Source organism: Coregonus clupeaformis, chromosome 10 (assembly GCF_020615455.1).
Source record: "Coregonus clupeaformis isolate EN_2021a chromosome 10, ASM2061545v1, whole genome shotgun sequence".
Taxonomy (NCBI): domain Eukaryota; kingdom Metazoa; phylum Chordata; class Actinopteri; order Salmoniformes; family Salmonidae; genus Coregonus; species Coregonus clupeaformis.
Genome location: NC_059201.1, coordinates 45,115,689 through 45,141,322, shown reverse-complemented (window position 1 = coordinate 45,141,322; position 25,634 = coordinate 45,115,689). Strand labels below are relative to the sequence as shown.

Here is a 25,634-nt window from a genome sequence, read left to right as displayed (position 1 = left end):
CCTCACTGTATATATAAACTCAACAAAAAAAAAAGTCCTCTCACTGTCAACTGCGATTATTTTCAGCAAACTTAACATGTGTAAATATTTGTATGAACATAACAAGATTCAACAACTGAGACATAAATTGAACAAGTTCAACAGACATGTGACTAACAGAAATTGAATAATTTGTCCCTGAACAAAGGGGGTAACAAAAGTAACAATCAGTATCTGGTGTGGCCACCAGCTGCATTAAGCACTGCAGTGCATCTCCTCTTCATGGACTGCACCAGATTTGCCAGTTCTTGCTGTGAGATGTTACCCCACTCATCCACCAAGGCACCTGCAAGTTCCCTGACATTTCTGTGGGGAATGGCCATAGCCCTCACCCTCCGATCCAACAGGTCCCAGATGTGCTCAATGGGATTGAGATCCGGGCTCTTCGCTGGCCATGGCAGAACACTGACATTCCTGTCTTGCAGGAAATCACGCACAGAACGAGCAGTATGGCTGGTGGCATTGTCATGCTGGAGGGTCATGTCAGGTTGAGCCTGCAGGCAGGGTACCACGTGAGGGAGGAGGATTTCTTCCCTGTATGCCTGCAATGGCAACAAGCTCAGTCCGATGATGCTGTGACACACCGCCCCAGACCATGACGGACCCTCCACCTCCAAATCGATCCCGCTCCACAGTACAGGCCTCGGTGTAACGCTCATTCCTTCGACGATAAACGCGAATCCGACCATCCCCCCTGGTGAGACAAAACCGCGACTCGTCTGTGAAGAGCACTTTTTGCCGGTCCTGTCTGGTCCAGTGACGGTGGGTTTGTGCCTATAAGCGACGTTGTTGCCGGTGATGTCTGGTGAGGACCTGCCTTACAACAGGCCTACAAGCCCTCAGTCCAGCCTCTATCCGCATATTACGGACAGTCTGAGCATGTTCATTAATTGGTTCATTGAAAAAGCATGGGAAACAGTGTTTAAACCCTTTACAATGAAGATCTGTGAAGTTATTTGGATTTTTACAAATTATCTTTGAAAGATAGGGTCCTGAAAAAGGGATGTTTCTTTTTTTGCTGAGTTTATATAGAGTACCAGTCAAAGGTTTGGACACACCTACTCATTATTTGTACTATTTTCTACATTGTAGAATAATAGTGAAGACATCAAAACTATGAAATAACACATATGGAATTATGTAGTAGCCAAAATAAAGTGTTAAACAAATTATTTTATACATTTGATATTCTTCAAAGTAGCCACCCTTAGCCTTGATGACAGCTTTGCACTCACTTGGCTTTCTCTCAACTAGCTTCATGAGGAATGCTTTTCAAACACTATTGATGTAGTTCCCACATATGCTGAGCACTTGTTGGCTGCTTTTCCTTCACTCTGCCGTCCAACTCATCCCAAATCATCTCAATTGTGTTGAGGACAGGTGATTGTGGAGGCCAGGTCATCTAATGCAGCACTCCATCATTCTACTTCTTGGTCAAATAGCCCTTACACAGCCTGGAGGTGAGTTTTGGGTCATTGTCCTGTTGAAAAACAAATGATAGTCCCACTAAGCGCAAACCAGATGGGATGGCGTATCGCTGCAGAATGCTGTGGTAGCCATGCAGGTTAAGTGTGCCTTGAATTCTAAATAAATAACAGACAGTGTCACCAGCAAAGCACCATCACACCTCCTCCTCCATGCTTCACGGTGGGAACCACACATGCAGAGATCATCCGTTCACCTACTCTGCGTCTCACAAAGACACGGCTGTTGGAACCAAAAATCGCAAATTTGGACTCATCAGACCAAAGGACAGATTTCCACCGGTCTAATGTCCATTGCTCGTGTTTCTTGGCCCAACCAAGTATTTTCTTCTTATTGGTGTCCTTTAGTAGTGGTTTCTTTGCAGCAATTTGAACATGAAGGCCTGATTCACACAGTCTCCTCTCCACAGTTAATGTTGAGATATGTCTGTTACTTGAACTCTGTGAAGCATTTATTTGGGCTGCAATTTCTTTGGCTGGTAACTCTAATGAACTTATCCTTTGCAGCAGAGGTAACTCTGGGTCTTCCTTTCTTGTGGCGGTCCTCATGAGAGCCAGTTTCATCATAACGCTTGATGGTTTTTGCGACTGCACTTGAAGAAACTTTCAAAGTTCTTGAAATGTTCCGTATAGACTGACCTTCATGTCTTAAAGTAATGTCTTTGCTTATTTGAGCTGTTCTTGCCATAATATGGACTTGGTATTTTACCAAATAGGGCTATCCTCTGTATACCCGCCCTACCTTGTCACAACACAACTATTTGGCTCAAACACATTAAGAAGGAAAGAAATTCCACAAATTAACTTTTAAGAAGGCACACCTGTTAATTGAAATGCATTCCAGGTGACTACCTCATGAAGCTGGTTGAGCGAATGCCAAGAGTGTGCAAAGCTGTCATCAAGGCAAAGGGTTTCTATTTGAAGAATCTTTTGACTGGTACTGTATATTCAGTGAATCAATTACACACAAACACTACTTGAGCTTACACATGCACACACACACACACACAGCACACCCACAACATGGCATGTCGTAAATAATCAAAGGCACAAAGTAAATGTATGCATGATGAATCATCTAGTAAATCTGAAACAATATTGAAGGCTGCCCAGCAACATGCAACTCATCATCAGACCTTGTGTGAGAGTGACAGTTTTCTGGGCTCAACTGTACTGTAAAATGTGCCAATTTAGGTAAACAGTGCCCTAAAGATAATTTTACCATAATATGAAATGTCTGGGATGTTTTTTGTATAACATGGTATTAAGGATCCACATCCATTTAGGACATTGATTATTCCTGGGATACAGTTTCTTCCAGCCAGTGCATCCCTCCAGGACTATCAGTTTAAGTAGCGATTATAAGGTGCATGGAGAGCACACAAGCAAAACAGAAATTATATAAATATATCTGTTTAAAGATAATTCTCTGCCACGGGCCCAGTGCTTGAGGAACAGAGTGATAAATATGGATCTCTGTAGCTGAATGGTGCTCACAGTGACGACACAAGTCCCTACTCTAGCACAGAATCATCCATAATACACATCCACAACTACTCCCTGTAGCTACCAGTCAGAGAGAGATAGGGAGAGAGGAGAGAGGGAGAGAGGGAGAGAGGAAATAGAAAGGGAAGGAGTTGGATTAAGAGCAAAAACTCAGAGTTGGAGGACAGCAGAAATAGGGAAGGAGCTGGAGAGAAAGGAGGAGAGTTGGGACACAGAGAGAATAAATCAAAGAGAAGGAAGAGAAAGAGAGCGTTACAGTTAAGTAATATGTCTCTACAGCCACAGTCCAGTTAGGTTTGACCTCTTTAATGAGATTGATCAGTGATCAGTGTAGAGCATAGAGTTAGAACCTTAGAGAGGATTTAGGGTTAGAATTTGTGGCAGTAGCGGTCAGCCATCTTGCCTTGGGACATAGTTGTATCTCTATGAAGTAGAAGAGGACTCACCAGAATAAGCCCAGTAGGAGTTTCCTCCTGTCGCCCTCCTCTCCCTCACCCCGCCCCCCATGCTCCCATGATGCTCCTCTCCTACTGACCCCGACTGGCCACCCTGTAGAGCTAAGGAACAGAGAAGTTAGAGGTTAGACAGAATGTTTAGCATAAATACCTAAAACATTACATTTATATATAATTTACAAAAATATAAAACGCAACATGTAAAGCGTTGGTCCCATGTTTCATGAGATGAAATAAAAGACCCCAGAAATGTTCCATAGACACAATAAATGTTTCTCAGATTTTGTGCACAAATTTGTTTACATTTACATCCATGTTAGTGAGCATTCCTCCTTTGCCAAGATAATCCATCCACCTGACAGGTGTGTCATATCAAGAAGCTGATTAAACAGCATGATCATTACACAGGTGCACATTGTGCTGGGGACAACAAAAGGCCACTCTAAAATGTGCAGTTTTGTCACACAACACAATGCCACCGATGTCTCAACTTGAGGGAGCGTGCAAAAAGCATGCTGACTGCAGGAATGTCCACCTGAGCTGTTGCCAGAGAATGTTAATTTCTCTACCATAAGCTGCCTCCAACATTGTTTTAGAGAATTTGGCAGAGCGTCCAAGCGGCCATACAATAGCAGACCATGTGTAACCACACCATCTCAGGACCTCCATATCCAGCTTCTTCACCTGCGGGATTGTCTGAGACAAGCCACCCGGACAGCTATGAAACTGTGGGTTTGCAAAACTGAAGAATTTCTACACAAACTGTCCGAAACCGTCTCAGGGAAGCTCATCTGCGTGATTGTTGTCCTCACCAGGGTCTTGACATGACTGCAGCTCGGCGTCGTAACCGATTTCAGTCGGCAAATTATTACCGTCGATGGCCCCTGGCACGCTGGAGAAGTGTGCTTTTCACGGATGAATCCTGGTTTCAACTGTACCGGGCAGATGGCACAGAGCTTGTATGGCGCCATTTGGGCGAGTGGTTTCTTGATGTCAACGGTGTGAACAGAGTGCCCCTTAGTGGCGGTGGGGTTATGGTATGGGCAGGCATAAGCTTTGGACAACGAACACAATTGCATTTTATGGATAGCAACTTGAATGCTCAGAGATACCTTGATAATATCCTGAGGCCCATTGTCGTGCTATCATCCGCTGACATCACCTCATGTTTCAGCATGATAATGCACGGCCCCATGTTGCAAGGATCTGTACACAATTCAGAAAATGTCCCAGTTCTTCCATGGCCTGCATACTCACAAGACATGTCACCTATTGAGCCTGTTTGGGATGCAAATATCCAGCAACTTCGCACAGCCATTGAAGGAAGAGTGGGACAACATTCCAAAGGCCACAATCAACAGCCTGATCAACTCTATGCGAAGAAGATGTGTCGCACTGCATGAGGCAAATGGTTTTCTGATCCACGCACCTACCTTTTTTTTTAAAGGTATCTGTGACTAAGAGATGCATATTTGTATTCCCAGTCATGTGAAATCCAAACAGTGTCTTGTGAAAGTATTCACCCCCCTTTGCATTTTTCCTAGTTTGTAGCCTTACAACCTGGAATTAAAATTGATTTTTGGGGGTTTGTATCATTTGAATTACACAACATGCCTACCACTTTGAAGATCCAAAATATATTTTCTTGTGAAATAAACAAGAAATAAGACAAAAAAACAGAGAACTTGAGCGTGCATAACTATTCACCCCCCCCAAAGTCAATACTTTGTAGAGCCACCATTTGCAGCAACTACAGCTGCAAGTCTCTTGGGGTATGTCTCTATATGCTTGGCACATCTACCCACTGGGATTTTTGCCCATTCTTCAAGGCAAAACTGCTCCAGCTCCTTCAAGTTGGATGGGTTCCGATGGTGTACAGCAATCTTTAAGTCATACCACAGATTCTCAATTGGATTGAGGTCTGGTCTTTGACTAGGCCATTCCAAGACATTTAAATGTATCCCCTTAAACCCCTTGAGTGTTGCTTTAGCAGTATGCTTAGGGTCATTGTCCTGCTGGAAGGTGAACCTCCGTCCTAGTTTCAAATCTCTGGAAGACTGAAACAGGTTTCCCTCAAGTTTTTCCCTGTATTTAGCGCCATTCATCATTTCTTCAATTCTGACCAGTTTCCCAGTCCCTGCCAATGAAAAACATCCCCACAGCATGATGCTGCCACCACCATGGTTCACTGTGGGGATGGTGTTCTCGGGGTGATGAGAGGTGTTGGGTTTGCGCCAGACATAGCGTTTTCCTTGATGGCCAAAAAGCTCAATTTTAGTCTCATCTACCAGAGTACCTTCTTCCATATGTTTGGGGAGTCTCCCACATACCTTTTGGCGAACACCAAATGTGTTTGCTTATTTTTTTCTTTAAGCAATGGCTTTTTTCTGGCCACTCTTCTGTAAAGCCCAGCTCTGTGGAGTGTACGTCTTAAAGTGGTCCTATGGACAGATACTCTAATCTCCGCTGTGGAGCTTTACAGCTCCTTCAGGGTTATCTTTGGTCTCTTTGTTACCTCTCTGATGAATGCCCTCCTTGCCTGGTCCGTGAGTTTTGGTGGGCGGCCCTCTCTTGGCAGGTTTGTTGTGGTGCCATATTCTTTCAATTTTTTAATAATGGTGCTCCGTGGGATGTTCCAAGTTTATGATATTTTTTTATAACCCAACCCTGATCTGTACTTCTTCACAACTTTGTCCCTGACCTGTTTGGAGAGCTCCTTGGTCTTCATGGTGCCGCTTGCTTGGTGGTGCCCCTTGCTTAGTGGTGTTGCAGACTCTGGGGCCTTTCAGAACAGGTGTATATATGCTGAGATCATGTGACAGATCATGTGACACAGATTGCACACAGGTGGACTTTATTTAACTAATTATGTGACTTCTGAAGGTAATGGGTTGCACCAGATCTTATTTAGGGGCTCCATAGCAAAGGGGGTGAATACGTATGCACGCACCACTTTTCCGTAATTATTTTTTTTTTTAAACAAGTTATTTTTTGCATTTCACTTCACCAATTTTGACTATTTTGTATATGTCCATTACATGAAATCCAAATAAAAATCCATTTAAATTACAGGTTGTAATGCAACAAAATAGGAAAAACACCAAGGGGGATGAATAATTTTGCAATGCACTGTTGATTAGGGTCTAATTTATTTATTTCAACTAACTGATTTCCTTATATGAGATGTAACTCAGTAAAATGTTTGAAATTGTTGCATGTTGCGATTATATTTTTGTTCAGTGTAAATATACACTGAGGGCACAAAACATTATGAACACATGCTCCTTCCATGATATAGACTGACCAGGTGAATCCAGGAGAAAGCTATGATCCCTTATTGATGTCACTTGTTAAATCCACTTCAATCAGTGTAGATGAAGGAGGGGAGGAGACAGGTTAAAGAAGGATTTTTAAGCCTTGAGACAATTGAGACATTGATTGTGTACGTGTGCCATTCAGAGGGTGAATGGGCAAGACAAAAAATGTACGTGCCTTTGAACGGGGAATGATAGTAGGTGCCAGGCGCACTAGTCTGTGTCAAGAACTGCAACGCTTCTGGGTTTTTCATGCTCAACAGTTTCTCATGTGTATCAAGAACAACAAATTGAGGCTGTTCAGAGGGGAGGGGGGGGTTCAACTCAATATTCAAAAGTTATTCTTAATGTTTTTTACACTCAGTGTAGGTGGACAATTACATTGACTTCCCAGAAATATGGCAATGTATTATCTAATATTTTATGTATATAGATTGAATGAACTTGAAGAAAGACATACTGTAGTTTCTAACAGCAATGCAAAGTAATAAAATACTAAAGAAAGTGTTCCAGGTCTTTGTATGTTTAACTCTAGGGATAGATGTTGCTGTCTCAGACTCAAGCAGGTAAATTCAGCCAAACTGCTGAGTAGGACCTAGAACAGTCTGGGAACACATAGAAAGAGATGAAGAGAATGAATAAAGAAAGGAACGATTATGTGCACCTCTAACACCACAACTTTTAAGAGTGGAGATTTAGATGGGTCTGGGTGGGATAACTACTGAGAGATCAAAGGCTTTGAGGAGGTTTGTGGTGCAACAGAACACTGGTAGGATAGTGTACTTCTTGTATATCATCCAGTGACACAAAGATTAATCAAACAAACTGAAAACAATAGAACACTATGAAAAATCTGGGAAACCAGGCCTGGTATTCATAGCTGACTTTGAAAAGGATTTTGATAAAGTACGAATGGAATTTATACAGTTGAAGTCCGACGTTTACATACACTTAGGTTGGAGTCATTAAAACTCGTTTATCAACCACTCCACAAATTTCTTGTTAACAAACTATAGTTTTGGCAAGTCGGTTAGGACATCTACTTTGTGCATGACACAAGTAATTTTTCCAACAATTGTTTACAGACAGATTATTTCACTTATAATTCACTGTATCACAATTCCAGTGGGTCAGAAGTTTACATACACTAAGTTGACTGTGCCTTTAAACAGCTTGGAAAATTCCAGAAAATTATGTCATGGCTTTAGAAGCTTCTGATAGGCGAATTTACATCATTTGAGTCAATTGGAGGTGTACCTGTGGATGTATTTCAAGGCCTACCTTCAAACTCAGTGCCTCTTTGCTTAACATCATGGGAAAATCAAAAGAAATCAGCCAAGACCTCAGAAAAACAATTGTAGACCTCCACAAGTCTGGTTCATCCTTGGGAGCAATTTCCAAACGCCTGAAGATACCACGTTCATCTGTACAAACAATAGTACGCAAGTATAAACACCATGGGACCACGCAGCCGTCATACCGCTCAGGAAGGAGACGCTTTCTGTCTCCTAGAGATGAACGTACTTTGGTGCGGAAAGTGCAAATCAATCTCAGAACAACAGCAAAGGACCTTGTGAAGATGCTGGAGGAAACAGGTACAAAAGTATCTATATCCACAGTAAAACTAGTCCTATATCGACATAACCTGAAAGGCCGCTCAGCAAGAAAGAAGCCACTGCTTCAAAACCGCCATAAAAAAGCCAGACTACGGATTGCAACTGCACATGGGGACAAAGATCGTACTTTTTGGAAAAATGTCCTCTGGTCTGATGAAACAAAAATAGAACTGTTTGGCCATAATGACCATTGTTATGTTTGGAGGAAAAAGGGGGTTGCTTGCAAGCCGAAGAATACCATCCCAACTGTGAAGCACGGGGGTGGCAGCATCATGCTGTGGGGGTGCTTTGCTGCAGGAGGGACTGGTGCACTTCACAAAATAGATGGCATCATGAGGAAGGAAAATTATGTGGATATATTGAAGCAACAGCTCAAGACATCAGTCAGGAAGTTAAAGCTTGGTCGCAAATGGGTCTTCCAAATGGACAATGACCCCAAGCATACTTCCAAAGTTGTGGCAAAATGGCTTAAGGACAACAAAGTCAAGGTATTGGAGTGGCCATCACAAAGCCCTGACCTCAATCCTATAGAACATTTGTGGGCAGAATTGAAAAAGTGTGTGCGAGCAAGGAGGCCTACAAACCTGACTCAGTTACACCAGCTCTGTCTGGAAGAATGGGCAAAAATTCACCCAACTTATTGGGGGAAGCTTGTGGAAGGCTACCCGAAACATTTGACCCGTTAAACAATTTAAAGGCAATGCTACCAAATACTAATTGAGTATGTAAACTTCTGACCCACTGGGAATGTGATGAAAAAAATAAAAGCTGAAATAAATCACTCTACTATTATTCTGACATTTCACATTCTTAAAATATAGTGGTGATCCTAACTGACCTAAGAGGGAATTTTTACTATAATTAAATGTCAGGAATTGTGAAAAACTGAGTTTAAAAGTATTTGGCTAAGGTGTATGTAAACTTCCGACTTCAACTGTATATGTGGGATACAACCATCACAGCTCTGCAGATTTTGGTACACTCCATATGTAGCTTGTTTTTGATCGCAGGTTCAGGAATGGCTGAAGAATTGCAACATTTACCTGGAGTCATTTGATGAATAATATAATAATACTCTTAGCAAAAATGTTTATCTTTAATTTACAATCTGTAGAAACTATGAGAATAGAAAGGTTCAGAACTTTTTTTTAAACATCACAGCACAGTTTAAAAATATATGGCAAATAGAAATCAAAACTGGATGGTCTTCAGAGATAAATGGGAGGGGTTGAGGGTAGCTGAAGATAAGTAATGTAAAATATACTGTGTCCGTAAAATGTATATAGTATGTATAAGCTGGTGTTGTTGTCCATTAGTTTACTCCAAAAATGGGGGAGGGGTGGTAGGGTAAGGGTAAATAATAATGGAAAATATATAAAGAAATATATATATTTAAAATAATATATATATTTATTTATTTTAAATACTGGGAAATTGAAATTATGCAGACAATTACATTGATAGAAGCCACAATCTATTTACAATATTAAAGCTGATCCACCCCCTAAATAAAACATTTATAGAAAATATCAAACAATATCTACTGTATGCACTTCTTCTGTCACTCCTAGAGCTGTGACGATAAACCAAAAATTAGGGGTATGGATTTTTGGCCATATCGCCCAGCTCAAGTCAATTCCACTTCATCAAGCAACACTACTTAGCCATCCATCTTGTAGTGATGGAGGAAAAGTAAGATGGAGAGAGAGTTCAGTCAGGGCATAAGAGAACAGGCTCTGGGGGTATACGGCCAGAGACCTGGAGTTTGATTGGCTCACAGACCATACCAGCAGCAGTAGGAGAAGACCCCCACGAGACCACCATACCCAGTACCCACACCCCAAGTATCATCATCGCTACAAACAATGTACTCCTTTTTACTTCTCATTGCCTCCTGTGTGGATCATCTAACCTACAGTATGTGTCTCGGTGTAGACCTTAATCAGAAGTAATGAACACCACCATCAGGGTTGATCCAAGGGGGAAGTGAAACAACAGGAATGGTTTCACTGAAATCCCTCAGATATGCTAAGCCCGCTCTCACACACTCACCATCCATCAACACCATTTCAGACGCTGCCTGGCTTCCCTGAACAAACTATATTCTGGAAAATGATGAAGAGGCTGCACCGTACGCAGAAATATGAACTGCAATTTGGCAATATCCAAATGGAAAAAGCGAGTGCTGCTTTAGGGTGGAGTGAAAAAGCTTGTTTAGGGAGTTTTAGAGTACTGTTCATTCATTACGCCCACTTATGGGCTGAGTGAGTCACACACACATACAGTTGAAGTCGGAAGTTTACATACACCTTAGCCAAATACATATAAATTCAGTTTTTCACAATTCCTGACATTTATTCCTAGTAAAAATTCCCTGTCTTAGGTCAGTTAGGATCACCACTTTATTTTAAGAATGTGAAATGTCAGAATAATAGTAGAGAGAATGATTTATTTCAGCTTTTATTTCTTTCATCACATTCCCAGTGGGTCAGAAGTTTACATACACTCAATTAGTATTTGGTAGCATTGCCTTTAAATTGTTTAACTTGGGACAAACGTTTCGGGTAGCCTTTCACAAGCTTCCCACAATAAGTTGGGTGAATTTTTGCCCATTCCTCCTGACAGAGCTGGTGTAACTGAGTCAGGTTTGTAGGCCTCCTTGCTCGCACACGCTTTTTCAGTTCTGCCCACAAATGTTCTATAGGATTGAGGTCAGGGCTTTGTGATGGCCACTCCAATACCTTGACTTTGTTGTCCTTAAGCAATTTTGCCACAACTTTGGAAGTATGCTTGGGGTCATTGTCCATTTGGAAGACCCATTTGCGACCAAGCTTTAACTTCCTGACTGATGTCTTGAGATGTTGCCTCAATATATCAACATAATTTTCCTTCCTCATTACATTTTACATTTACATTTTAGTCATTTGGCAGACGCTCTTATCCAGAGCGACTTACAGTTAGTGAGTGCATACATGATCATTTATTTTGTTTTTCATACTGGCCCCCCGTGGGAATCGAACCCACAACCCTGGCGTTGCAAACGCCATGCTCTACCAACTGAGCTACATCCCTGCCAGCTATTCCCTCCCCTACCCTGGACGACGCTGGGCCAATTGTGCGCCGCCCCATGGGTCTCCCGGTCACGGCCAGCTACGACAGAGCCTGGATTTCGAACCAGGATCTCTAGTGGCACAGCTAGCACTGCGATGCAGTGCCTTAGACCACTGCGCCACTCATGATGCCATCAATTTTGTGAAGTGCACCAGTCCCTCCTGCAGCAAAGCACCCCCACAGCATGATGCTGCCACCCCCGTGCTTCACGGTTGGGATGGTGTTCTTCGGCTTGCAAGCTACCCCCTTTTCCCTCCAAACATAACGATGGTCATTATGGCCAAACAGTTCTATTTTTGTTTCATCAGACCAGAGGACATTTCTCCAAAAAGTGCGATCTTTGTCCCCATGTGCAGTTGCAAACCGTAGTCTGGCTTTTTATGGCGGTTTTGGAGCAGTGGCTTCTTCCTTGCTGAGCAGCCTTTCAGGTTATGTCGATATAGGACTCGTTTTACTGTGGATATAGATACTTTTGTACATGTTTCCTCCAGCATCTTCACAAGGTCCTTTGCTGTTGTTCTGGGATTGATTTGCACTTTTCGCATCAACGTACGTTCATCTCTAGGAGACAGAATGCGTCTCCTTCCTGAGCGGTTTGACGGCTGCGTTGTCCCATGGTGTTTATACTTGCGTACTATTGTTTGTACAGATGAACGTGGTACCTTAAGGCATTTGGAAATTGCTCCCAAGGATGAACCAGACTTGTGGAGGTCTACAATTGTTTTTCTGAGGTCTTGGCTGATTTCTTTTGATTTTCCCATGATGTCAAGCAAAGAGGCACCGAGTTTGAAAGTAGGCCTTGAAATACATCCACAGGTACACCTCCAATTGACTCAAATGATATCAATTTGCCTATCAGACGCTTCTAAAGCCATGACATCATTTTCTGGAATTTTCCAAGTTGTTTAAAGGCACAGTCAACTTAGTGTATGTAAACTTCTGACCCACTGGAATTGTGATACAGTGAATTATAAGTGAAATAATCTGTCTGTAAACAATTGTTGGAAAAATGACTTGTGTCATGCACAAAGTAGATGTCCTAACCGACTTGCCAAAACTATAGAATGTTAACAAGAAATCTGTGGAGTGGTTGAAAAACAAGTTTTAATGACTTCAACCTAAGTGTATGTAAACTTCCGACTTCAACTGTAGGTAGTTGAGCAGCTGTGTTAGCTGCAGTCTGCAGGAGAGAGATGCTGTAGCCCAACTTCTCCCAGAGTGCAGTAGCAGAGATGTAGGGCTCTGATGGCGTAGGCTATGAATTTGCACCTCAGGAGGTGGTAGCTACAGATCCTGCAAATTTGGTTGGTCCGGAACGGATCAAATCTGTACCAATCAAAGACGTCTAAGTTTCACAAGTTTGAACAGCACAGTACAGCACAGTAAAGTACAGTACAGCAGAGTAGGATAGAGTTCAGTAAAGTAGAGTTCAGTACATCAAGTAAATTATACTGTACTCTAGTGTGCTCTACTATACTGTATTGTACTAAACTCTACTGTACTGTACAGTAGGGATTAATATTTTCCAGAAATCAACCAAGTTTCAATACCGGGAATAATTCATATTTATCTCGAGAGCCCGGGGAAATACTTAAAAAATATAAATTTAAAGCGTTTTAAACCAAGATATGGTCACTATACCAGGGTTCTCCCCAAATAAGAAGGGCACCGCGCTACCTTGTCTTTGTCACAATGTAAAGATTTCAGAGCAAATGAAACAGATATTTAGTAATGATAGAGTAACTATCTTTGATTGCCAATGACATTGTTGTGAATTGCGAAACAGGCCATTCATAAATTCAAAGCGTTACAATGTTCCTCAGTTAATTCAGCGCATTTCAGCAGTAGGCCATCTCAACACAGAGCGCACCCCGAGTATAGCGTTGTCGAATCATACAAAGTTTAACGGCAGTCAAACAAAAGTCAAATGACCAAAGTTGCTAAGCTTGCTAGCAAGCCTTCTTCAACGAATGACAGAATATCTCCTATATTTGGCAAAATCGAGTTGATGATTATACAGATAGCAGATCAGCTCATGAATAACGGGGAGATGAAGAGTGGAAAAAGTTTCAATATAAATTGACCAATTCTGTAAAAAGAATATCCATATCTACTCTCATACTGTTTGTTGATCACACATTCTCTACCGATGCTCTCATATGGGCAGCAAGTACGAGACAGCACAGAGAAGTGGGGGAAATGTTATAGCTGTATTTTGCAACCTATGGATTACAGAATATAGTTAAGAATTTTCATGCGAGACAGGAGTCAGGATTGTAACGCTTTGAATTTATGAATGGCCTGTTTCGCAATTCACAACAATTTCATTGGCGATCAAAGATAGTTTGTTGGGTACTACTGCACTTGTTAGATACTAAAGCATTGTTGGAGCTAGGAACACAAGCATTTCGCTACACCCGCAATACAATCTGCTAAATATGTGACCAATCAAATTTGATTTGATTTGGGGTTTCAGTGGGATTGGGACTGGATAGGAAAATAGCCTAGGCTCTAGGACAGGAGAAGATATAATTTTCCCTCATGCCTCTGCATTGTTAACAGACGTCATGTCTGTGACAGAGATGCCTATGTAGTGAATCGTGCATAGGCCTATCAAATCTGGGACTGTCTGAAGAGTCATAATGACAGCTCAAAAAGGCACACTTTCTTTTATAGGCTATAATGTAGGGGTTTCTTGTAGGGTTTATTAACTGCATTCAGATCGTGTGTGCAGTCCAGCAGTGTCAATTACATGTGTGCTTTGAATTTATGGTGACCTTATGTTTACATTTTACATTTTAGTCATTTAGCAGACGCTCTTATCCAGAGCGACTTACAGGAGCAATTAGGGTTAAGTGCCTTGCTCAAGGGCACATTTACGTCATTTAGCAGACGCTCTTATCCAGAGCGACTCACCAATTGGTGCGTTCACCCTATAGCCAGTGGGATAACCACTTTACAATTTTGGGGGGGGGTAGAAGGATTACTTTATCCTATCCCAGGTATTCCTTAAAGAGGTGGGGTTTCAAATGCCTCCGGAAGGTGGTGAGTGACTCCGCTGTCCTGGCGTCGTGAGGGAGCTTGTTCCACCATTGGGGTGCCAGAGCAGCGAACAGTTTTGACTGGGCTGAGCGGGAACTATGCTTCCGCAGAGGAAGGGAGCCAGCAGGCCAGAGGTGGATGAACGCAATGCCCTCGTTTGGGTGTAGGGACTGATCAGAGCCCGAAGGTACAGAGGTGCCGTTCCCCTCACTGCTCCATAGGCAAGCACCATGGTCTTGTAGCGGATGCGAGCTTCAACTGGAAGCCAGTGGAGTGTGCGGAGGAGGGGGGTGACGTGAGAGAACTTGGGAAGGTTGAACACCAGACGGGCTGCGGCATTCTGGATGAGTTGTAGGGGGTTTAATGGCACAGGCAGGGAGGCCAGCCAACAGCGAGTTGCAGTAGTCCAGACGGGAGATGACAAGTGCCTGGATTAGGACCTGTGCCGCTTCCTGTGTAAGGCAGGGTCGTACTCTCGAATGTTGTAGAGCATGAACCTGCAGGAGCGGGTCACCGCCTTGATGTTGGCGGAGAACGACAGGGTGTTGTCCAGGGTCACGCCTAGGCTCTTCGCACTCTGGGAGGAGGACACAGCGGAGTTGTCAACCGTGATGGCGAGATCATGGAACGGGCAGTCCTTCCCCGGGAGGAAGAGCAGCTCCGTCTTGCCAGGGTTCAGCTTGAGGTGGTGATCCGTCATCCATACTGATATGTCTGCCAGACATGCAGAGATGCGATTCGCCACCTGGTTATCAGAAGGTCTTATGTGAAGTAAATACTCTAGGCTAAAGGCTTCCATGTGACAACCAGGAAAAACTATAGGTTACAAAATCTCTAGGAGATAATTGTTTTATACTAGGCCTAATAGGCTTTTTGTGGAGAGAAGCAGGCTTGCTCTTGCTAATTGCTGAATGTAAAATAGACCAAATGAATTGTCAGGGAAAGTTGCGGAGAGAGAGTGCATCACTGGCCACCAGTGATGATAACATTGTTGCACTGATGTATTAAATGGTTGTACAGGACAGACATTGATGAGCACAGTAAAAAAGAAGATCCAAACGAATTGACATCCATTAGAAAAACAGAAATCACTTGCAAACCACTTGAGCAACGAGGCAAGCAATGACATGATGTAAAAGATGTGCAGGCTAAACAACGTTTGTTGTTGAATATCTATATTTAATTTATATACGAGTTTCTATATTATATATTTTTCATTAGGCTACATGTAGCCTACATTTAAGTATTATTTGCAGTTGTCACTATGACAATGAACACACCCTGAAGCACTGAATGGTCTGTGTTACCACCTTATTAATAGACCTAGAATGTGCAGTAGGATGCTTTGATCAGTTGATTGACAGGTGCAGGCTACTGTAGAACGATAAACTTTCCTCTGGTGTGGATGCTTGTCAACTTTTTATAGTTACAGTGGGGAGAACAAGTATTTGATACACTGCCGATTTTGCAGGTTTTCCTACTTACAAAGCATGTAGAGGTCTGTAATTTTTATCATAGGTAAACTTCAACTGTGAGAGACGGAATCTAAAACAAAAATCCAGAAATTCACGTATGACTTTTAAGTAATTAATTTGCATTTTATTGCATGACATAAGTATTTGATCACCTACCAACCAGTAAGAATTCCGGCTCTCACAGACCTGTTAGTTTTTCTTTAAGTAGCCCTCCTGTTCTCCACTCATTACCTGTATTAACTGCACCTGTTTGAACTCGTTACCTGTATAAAAGACACCTGTCCACACACTCAATCAAACAGACTCCAACCTCTCCACAGTGGCCAAGACCAGAGAGCTCTGTAAGGACATCAGGGATACAATTGTAGACCTGCACAAGGCTGGGATGGGCTACAGGACAATAGGCAAGCAGCTTGGTGAGAAGGCAACAACTGTTGGCGCAATTATTAGAAAATGGAAGAAGTTCAAGATGACGGTCAATCACACTCGGTCTGGGGCTCCATGCAAGATCTCACCTCGTGGGGCATCAATGATCATGAGGAAGGTGAAGGATCAGACCAGAACTACACGGCAGGACCTGGTCAATGACCTGAAGAGAGCTGGGACCACAATCTCAAAGAAAACCATTAGTAACACACTACGACGTCATGGATAAAAATCCTGCAGCGCACGCAAGGTCCCCCTGCTCAAGCCAGCGCATGTCCAGGCCCGTCTGAAGTTTGCCAATGACCATCTGGATGATCCAGAGGAGGAATGGGAGAAGGTCATGTGGTCTGATGAGACAAAAATAGAGCTTTTTGGTCTAAACTCCACTCGCCGTGTTTGGAGGAAGAAGAAGGATGAGTACAACCCCAAGAACACCATCCCAACCGTGAAGCATGGAGGTGGAAACATCATTCTTTGGGGATGCTTTTCTGCAAAGGGGACAGGACGACTGCACCGTATTAAGGGGAGGATGGATGGGGCCATGTATCGCGAGATCTTGGCCAACAACCTCCTTCCCTCAGTAAGAGCATTGAAGATGGGTCGTGGCTGGGTCTTCCAGCATGACAACGACCCGAAACACACAGCCAGGGCAACTAAGGAGTGGCTCCGTAAGAAGCATCTCAAGGTCCTGGAGTGGCCTAGCCAGTCTCCAGACCTTAACCTAATAGAAAATCTTTGGAGGGAGCTGAAAGTTCGTATTGCCCAGCGACAGCCCCGAAACCTGAAGGTTCTGGAGAAGGTCTGTATGGAGGACTGGGCCAAAATCCCTGCTGCAGTGTGCGCAAACCTGGTCAAGACCTACAGGAAACGTATGATCTCTGTAATTGCAAACAAAGGTTTCTGTACCAAATATTAAGTTCTGCTTTTCTGATGTATCAAATACTTATGTCATGCAATAAAATGCAAATTCATTACTTAAAAATCATACAATGTGATTTTCTGGATTTTTGTTTTAGATTCCGTCTCTCACAGTTGAAGTGTACCTATGATAAAAATTACAGACTACATGCTTTGTAAGTAGGAAAACCTGCAAAATCGGCAGTGTATCAACCACAGTATGTATCATTTATCGTTATAGTTATCGTCCTTGGTGTGGACGGCCCTTAATGCTTAAATTGGTAAATGCGGCCCTCTAGCTTAAATTGGTAAATGATGCCATCTAGCGGATAACATGAATATGGTATGACTACAGCACTGGTTCTCAGCCACAGATTGATTTGATAGAAACTACACCTGCAACATTGACAGCCTACTAAAAAGGGATTTAATATTCCCTGCTATTTGGTTATAATTATCATTTTGGAGGGGAGGGTTATGTGTTTTTCTCTTTCAAACGCTTGGGGAGGGCAGGTAAAAATATAGAGAGGGCCATCCATTTTCATTTCAAAGAGGTGAAATTACCTCCAGGTATCCCTCAATACAAATAGCATTCACTCCCTAAATTTCCAGTGACAACTCTCATCTCTCTACACTTACGGATTGGGGCTTACATTAGATTTGACCATCAGCAATAGTTTTAGTACTTTTGCTTTAAACAATCAGTGTATATGGTAATGTTTTGATATACAGGGTAAAGTTGATAATTTCATAACGGGGACAGCAGTCACTTTTGTGAGCCCCACTGCATGGTCGAAGAGGGAGGAGAATAGAAGCTCACTCAGTAAAAACTTCCAAACGGTCAAAACAAATTTCAAACGGGTGAAATCCAAAGTTGGGCTATTTATTCAGTGGCTATGTCATAGCACATGTTTTGTTAAGTGAGTGATGGTGATTTCAGATCAAAAGTGGGGGGACAAAAAGCATAGCCTTATATGGCTCAGCTCAGGTGCTTACATACACCATATAAATATTTCCAGACACACACACACACACACAGAGAGAGAGAAATCAGTTCAGACAGATCCATCTCAGAGAGGACCAGCTCATGAGCTCCATCAGCAGCAGATTATAATTTAGAATGGAAAATTAATGTGTTTCATGCAACTAGTGTTAGTGCATCTAATCTTATCACATTGAGCCAAAACGCATCGATTCGTTCCTTGTTTTAAACTAAAACGTATCGTTCATGTATCGTATCGGAGCCCATGTATCTAGATACGTATCAAGTCATCTTGAAAGGGAAAGATGCACATCCCTAATACAGCACTGTACTGTACTGACCTATACTTTTCTTTACTGTATTGTACTAGATTGGACTGTCCAAACTTGTGAAACCGACGTCTATAATTGGTTCAGTTTTGGACTGACCAAATTTCTAACTACATTTCAACGTCCATGGATGTCTGGTGTCGGCGCTGCTCAGTGGGTGAGAGGGCTGGTTATAGTAAATGGAAAGAGAGGGGGCTCATGGGTAGGTGTCAGTAAGAGCCGGAAGAGGTGACATTAACTAGAGAGAGAGATGAGACAGAAAGAGAGAGGGGTGGAGGGGTTGTCCAGACCGTTTTCACACAATTGCTTTGACCACCAAGTGACAGAAAAATAAAGAAAACTGTTATGAGCGGAACATAACAGTATGCCAGCGGAAGGGAGGACCATAGCAAGTGACTACTATGAACTCCCATTGTAGCCAATACAGTTGCAGTCCTTAAATCAGTGAATAAATCATAAACCAAATTATTATCAGTAAAAACATTAATTGGTAGGTCTACCTTTACATATGTGAACTTTCATTATCCTCCCTCATGAAGGAGAGAAATGTGAAAAATCTGAAAATGTGGGTTTATGTTCAGCACTAAGTGATTTTGTCTGTCTGTGACCAAGAGAAAGTGGTCTTGTTTCAATGCTATGAAATGATTTAGTATGTTTTCATGTTGAGAGCTCTAAATCCAGCTGAGAATATCACAGCGAGATGTAACCACAAGTGTTGGATTCGCTAGACTGTCACCTTTCACATGCCGTCTCCCAGGCTCCGCAACTCAGAGTGAGAGCAAATTGATTCTTTGTCTGAATAAGACTGAAAATGTGACAGGTCACTCCCTATGCAAATGTGGGGTCTGAAACCTGACACCAAGTCAGCTTTGCTGAATGAGTGGTAGTGGAGAGCAGACTGATGGGGCTTTCTGGCACTATAAGGCACTGGACCCTACAATGTTCACGGAGCGCTTTGTATACCAAAAATGTCAGTCGGAATCGGTCCAGAACCGCTCAAAGAGACGAGCCACAGGGGAAGCTGTCAATCCCTGCCTTTCAAAGACTAGCTACACAGGTACTGTACTGTCGTAATATTACTACTCCATCTACTCTCTATCTCGCCTCAGTCGCCTCCTATTAACAGTTCAGTTACAGCCTCTGTCTGTAACATAATTATTTTCTATCAGCAGTGAAATATTTACTATTGTGTTTCTGTGTTTTACTAAGTTCTCTGACTACTCTCTCCTTCAGCTCAGTTTAGTACTACAGAAGTGGTGTAGGTGGTGTCATGACTTGCCCTCATGGGCTGCGGATCAAAGATGCCGGCTAGGCAAAGGTTTGAACACCCCCTTTCCTGGGGGCCAGATTTATGACCGGTCGTAGATTCCTTGCAGAAACTTTATTTTCCGTGGCATGCAGTATTGGGAGAGGGAATTTCCCTGTGACACAAAGGAAGTCTTCCCGCCAAGACTCCAACATCCAAAAGTGGATAATTAAACAATATTCCTACTTAAAATAATGTGGGAAATGGTCGGTGGGGACTTAAAGAACAATCATGTCAAATTCGTTACTATGTTGTGATGTCATTAAAGACGGTGGAACAACATAACTGTATCTCAGGGGTTGTACACTTCCCAGTTATGAGGTTTGCATCTAATTGTTGTATCAAACGAATGATTAAGTATAATAATACTTTTGTGAAGATAACATTGTGATTTTAGCATTCTAGATGAGATTATTGTTTTCCATATTGATTTGTTCTCAGTCAGTGGCCACGCCCAGATAAGCACAAACATGATGGAATGCCCCTTTTACCCCAAGTGCATAAAAAGCCTTGAAAAACTAATTAACATTAGACCAAGAAGCCCCACGGCTTTAAATGTTTGAAACTCTACAGACCAGCAGACGTGAAGTGTGAGATAAACGTTACAAAATTGTTTAAAACTACAACTCCATTACCAAAGGAAGACCAAGCATACTACGGTATAAGCCGGATGTTGCAAATGGTTGAATTTCTGCAAGACCAAGAAGTGTGAAGCTGAAGCTACACGTTACAAAATGGTTAGACCAGAAAGACCATAAAACGTGAGACGTTTGAAATGGAGAAACTCTGAAACTCTCAACCTCTACATGAGGTGAAGAAGAAGACAATGCACTAGACCTTATCATCTCAGTCTGCAGCTGGCATGTATAGTCGTCTAGAGAACTTTCACTAAAGACACGAGTTGGGAAGGACAATCCCTCTCAGACAACCGCTGGTATTCATTCTAACCACTACTACGACCAGAAACTCTACCAAGGACATTGGGATCTCTGGTGGGCAAACCAGAGTCCTACATCTTCAACTCAACTATAGAGGACAGCTACACGTAAATACATGTTGCATTTCTAATCCGAATGAGCTTTTAGTGGGGTTTTAAGCATTTGTATTTACGTGAGTGTAGTTTCCAAATTAACCATGATAGTTTGAATCTCTCTCTCCCTTCCACTCTGACCCTCCTTCTACCCAAGCATTCATGCTATTGTTAGTCCAGTCCACTAGGGACCTGTTTTCATTGTATTACGTTAGTAATCAATAACCTGTTTGTGTGTGTTTGTATTGTGTTATTATTTAGTTAGTTAGTAAATAAATAAGCCAATTTGTATATTGCTGATTCATCAATAAGGTTAGGGTTCTTGCACGTTCAAGGATTATGCAATGTTCAGAATGAGACTGATAAGAGGTAATTATTTGATAAGTGACTTATCAATATATAACATATATATCTTCTAAGAGTTTAATTCGGGAGATGGTAACTTGTTAAACAACTTCTTCCGTGGTGCCCCAAATTCCTAATGATTTAATTGTTACATTACATTTGACATTTTAGTCATTTAGCAGACGCTCTTATCCAGAGCGACTTACAGTTAGTGCATACATTTTTTATTTTTTCATACTGGCCCCCCGTGGGAAACGAACCCACAACGCTGGCGTTGCAAGCGCCATGCTCTACCAACTGAGCTACACGATGCCCACATGATTCATTTAATTCAATTACATGATTAATTTAATCGAGTGACAATTAAACATAGTTAGGTGATTCGATAAATAACAGTCATACATTAAAGTAAATCACGTCACGACAGTGGGCAACATCAGCATGCCTCCATGTTACAGTGAATCAGTCATCAACATATAATTCACTCATCCATCTTTCCCTGCAGTCTTAAATGTGCCAACCTCACTCCAATTAACAGATAACAAAGATCAGTGAAGCCAACACATCAGGCTGCAACTTGGTGGTAAACATTTCCGTCTGCCAAGAACATTTAAAGGTAAAATAATAATAACAATAATAATAACAACACCACCACCACCACCAACCACCACCCCTCCCACTACTACACATGGCAGGCTATGTAGGCTACCCAGGACAGGGTTGTGTAAGTGTAACCATGCCTACTGATTGAGAACACCCACACCTCTCCAGTACTGTGTCATTTGGGAGGAGGGGTAACTTTTGCCTTAGGAGTCAGAGGGGGATTCCTTATTATTATTCTACAGCTCCCTCGAGAGTGACTCATAGCTTTAGCTTGGCTAAATGGAAAGGATGGTACACGCACGCACGCGCACAAACACACACAAGCGCACGCAGGCACACACACATGCTCATGCGTGCCCACACACACACACCACAGCTGCCTCTTCTCTGCCCAGCTCAGCTCTTACTGATAGTTGCATCATTAGAAGTGGGATTAATTAAGGCACCTCACCAAGTTGACTCATTCTCTCCTCAGATAGTCTCTGCTCTCTGGTCATTAGCTTCAGGTGGCGCACTGTTCTGTTATCATCAAAAAGGTAGCACTAGCACCACAACACCGCAGTCATTTAGTTGAATTTAACATTTATGATCTGGGGAAAATCAATGATGATATATGAATAAAATGTCTAGCAGTGGGGGAAAAAGGTAACGGGGGGGACCGAGAAGCTCAGTTCTGGTGACTTATAAAAAATACATTCTACTCAAAAATGTATGGGGAAAAAATGATGCTGACACCATTTAAAATATCACATTTTATTGGTCGCGTACACATATTCTACCTCCAGAAATGAGCCCAATAACATACTGTTAAAATTATTTCTTAAAATTATTTGTTATGCATGGTCCATATTATCAGGTATACTATTAGCAATACACATTATCAACTGTAGCCAAACTGATGCAGCATAGTGGCTATAAATAAATAGGCTGAAGCTTGGGGTAGCCTATCTGCATTTAACCTATTGGGCTAATCATTAGCTAGATCCCTTTCAACTAGTTAGCATACTATTGATGAACTAGTTAACTAGTTAGCATTCAATTTATATCCCCAAAAACCATGCCGCTTCCAAAAAATCTGGGTTTAAAATGGTGTAGTTCACACAAATGTAGAAATGGAGTAGGAATGGAAAGCTGGGATCCCCCTCTTTTTAACAAAGGCCATTCAAAAATCTGCATGTTTCCCTCCCTATGGCAGTATTTTCCATAAGTACATGGAGTAACCAGCCAAATAGAAAAAGTAGCCAGCCAGGTGGTTCGGACTTTGATGGAAGGCGGTAGATTAGTAATCTAGTCAGAAAAACTAGTCTAGTCTACTCTTTCAATTTAATGTATTGTGGCAAAAACGAAATCTAATCTGCTCTTTCAGTTTAGTTTATTGTAGCAAATATCTAAGAAAAAAGGTTGTGTTCTGTCAAGTAAACATGGATTCCTTGTTGAGAAACAATATAGAATTGCAGAAAATGGTTTTAAAAATGCTAATTGTTCAGGGGGAGGACCCCCAGACCCCCCACCAATTTGTGCACCCCCACTTTTATACAAAGTCAGGCGCTCATGAATAGACCTACAGGTATGATTGAAGAATGAAGCAGGTGTTAAACATGGGCTTTGCTACACAGAAAGCAGCAGCTGACTACTCCATTGTCAACACTTTAAAGAGCGACTGCCTTTAAAAAGCAACGAATCCCTTTGAAAACAGCCTATGTGAAATCGATACGACTCAGAAACAGTTATTCTAGTCTCAAAATTGACTACAAAATGTAAATAGGATAATTTTGGTCAGTCAGGCTCGTCTAAAACAGTGTTTGGAACATCCGTGTGTCACAACTGGTAAATTAAGGTTGGGTTTTGATTTGAAGATGTCCATTTGCCCACTAACATGGGGTGAACAGCTGTGGTGATTGCTCTCTATCCAATAGCATAGACAGTGAGACAGACCTGCCCAGCAGCTCCGACTTTGTTTGCATAAGACAATACGTTGCACATTTTTTTGCTTGAGAAATAATGCACCTTAGTCAGATTTGTGCAACTAAAACATCCTTGGCAAAAACATCAAAATTAATTACAAATTTCTTGAGTTATCTTAGATTCATTCTGGGGATTTTGAGGAGGTGAACTAGGCTTTTGCATCGACAGTGTCTCATGGGGGACAAACACTAACCTAGCGCGAAATCTGTCAGGAAACACACATCCAAGACTGAAATCTTTTTGAGAAACAGAAAAAAACACACGTACCAATCAGAGTGTTCAGTGGCACTTTAATCAAATCAGTAGGCCTATATCAATATATTTAATAATACCATATACCAAGTATCATGACATTAGCTTTTATAACCTTCAATCAGTTTTCCTTTATCATATTTTGGACTAGAATGAGGCTCTATCTCCACTACCTATTGTTCCTACAGTGAGGATTCAACATCTTCTTCAAATGTTTTCATAATTTATCTGCAGATAATCGTCAAAAAACAGTAGTAGCCTACCAGTACGCAAATTAGGGAGCCAAATGAATGAGCTCTCTCACTGATACGATTCGGTTCCATTCACCTAAAAGATCAGTTCAAAAAGAGCTGTTCATTGGTGAACAAACCCATCAATAGGCTACACTGACAAGTCACTTTAGCGGTCACTGAATCCTAGGAAAACACAAACAAGATTTCTGGTTCGACAGCTTTTATGAACTAGTCAACACTTGTTGTTTGGTTGTCAATCAAAGCACAATAAATAGCCTATGTGCCCCAACTCCGTGGCTGGCTATAGTAGGCCTATGAAACGCGAAATAAAATAAATAAATGTGCAATAAAACAATACGTGGATTTCAACTCATCGTTACCCCTTGCATTACATGGGACGTGTAAATTCACTCACAGGAGATGAAGAAGCATCATGCTCTCCCTCCTCTGTGACAATTCATTTGACTGCAGCCAATCAGAGCGGACATAAATAACACAGGTACAGAGAGGCAGGACAGACAGCAGACTGTCTCTGTCATCGCTCGCTTTGTGACTGACAGGCGCCTGTCCTATCAATAGATCACTAGAAGATGCATATCGTTTATGCTAGCGGAAGAAGGCTATATAGACTTTTTTGACTAGCGATTTGAAACGTTTAAATGAAAAGAAGCCTAGTTAATAAATTAAGTGGAAAAAGTAGCAGGCTGACAATGAGTCTTATCGGCTATTTAGCTGACAGCCGGCGCTTATGGAAAAAACACTGCTATGGCACTCGTAACTTGAATGCGCATCGAGACTAATATTTATCTTGCATAGAACACACAACAACAAGCCAACTAGGTAATTAGATAAACTATTCTACTATGAGGTAGTCTAATTTTTATATTCATTACTCGTTTTGTTTGCAGACGAAAAGTAAATATGGCCATCCATATATTTTTGGCCGTGGTGGCAATGATTTTGCCGTGGCGCTGCACCACATATAAATGACTGAAGCGGAAATACTGAAAATAATTCATGACAAATGTTTAGTTAGCATCAATGAGTATACAGTGGGGGAAAAAAAGTATTTAGTCAGCCACCAATTGTGCAAGTTCTCCCACTTAAAAAGATGAGAGAGGCCTGTAATTTTCATCATAGGTAGACGTCAACTATGACAGACAAATTGAGGAAAAAAATCCAGAAAATCGCATTGTAGGATTTTTAATGAATTTATTTGCAAAT

The 25,634-nt window shown here is 41.8% G+C and overlaps 1 protein-coding gene across 1 annotated transcript in view; it reads right to left on the bottom strand.

The window, feature by feature from the left end:
- The window catches only part of ca16b (carbonic anhydrase XVI b), a 264,663-nt gene that overhangs the window by 193,135 nt on the left and 45,894 nt on the right, over positions 1-25,634 (bottom strand). Inside the window, exon 2 of the mRNA XM_041887847.1 lies at positions 3,476-3,586. Coding sequence (XP_041743781.1) covers positions 3,476-3,586 — 111 coding nt within the window. The remainder of the gene's footprint in view (positions 1-3,475; positions 3,587-25,634) is intronic.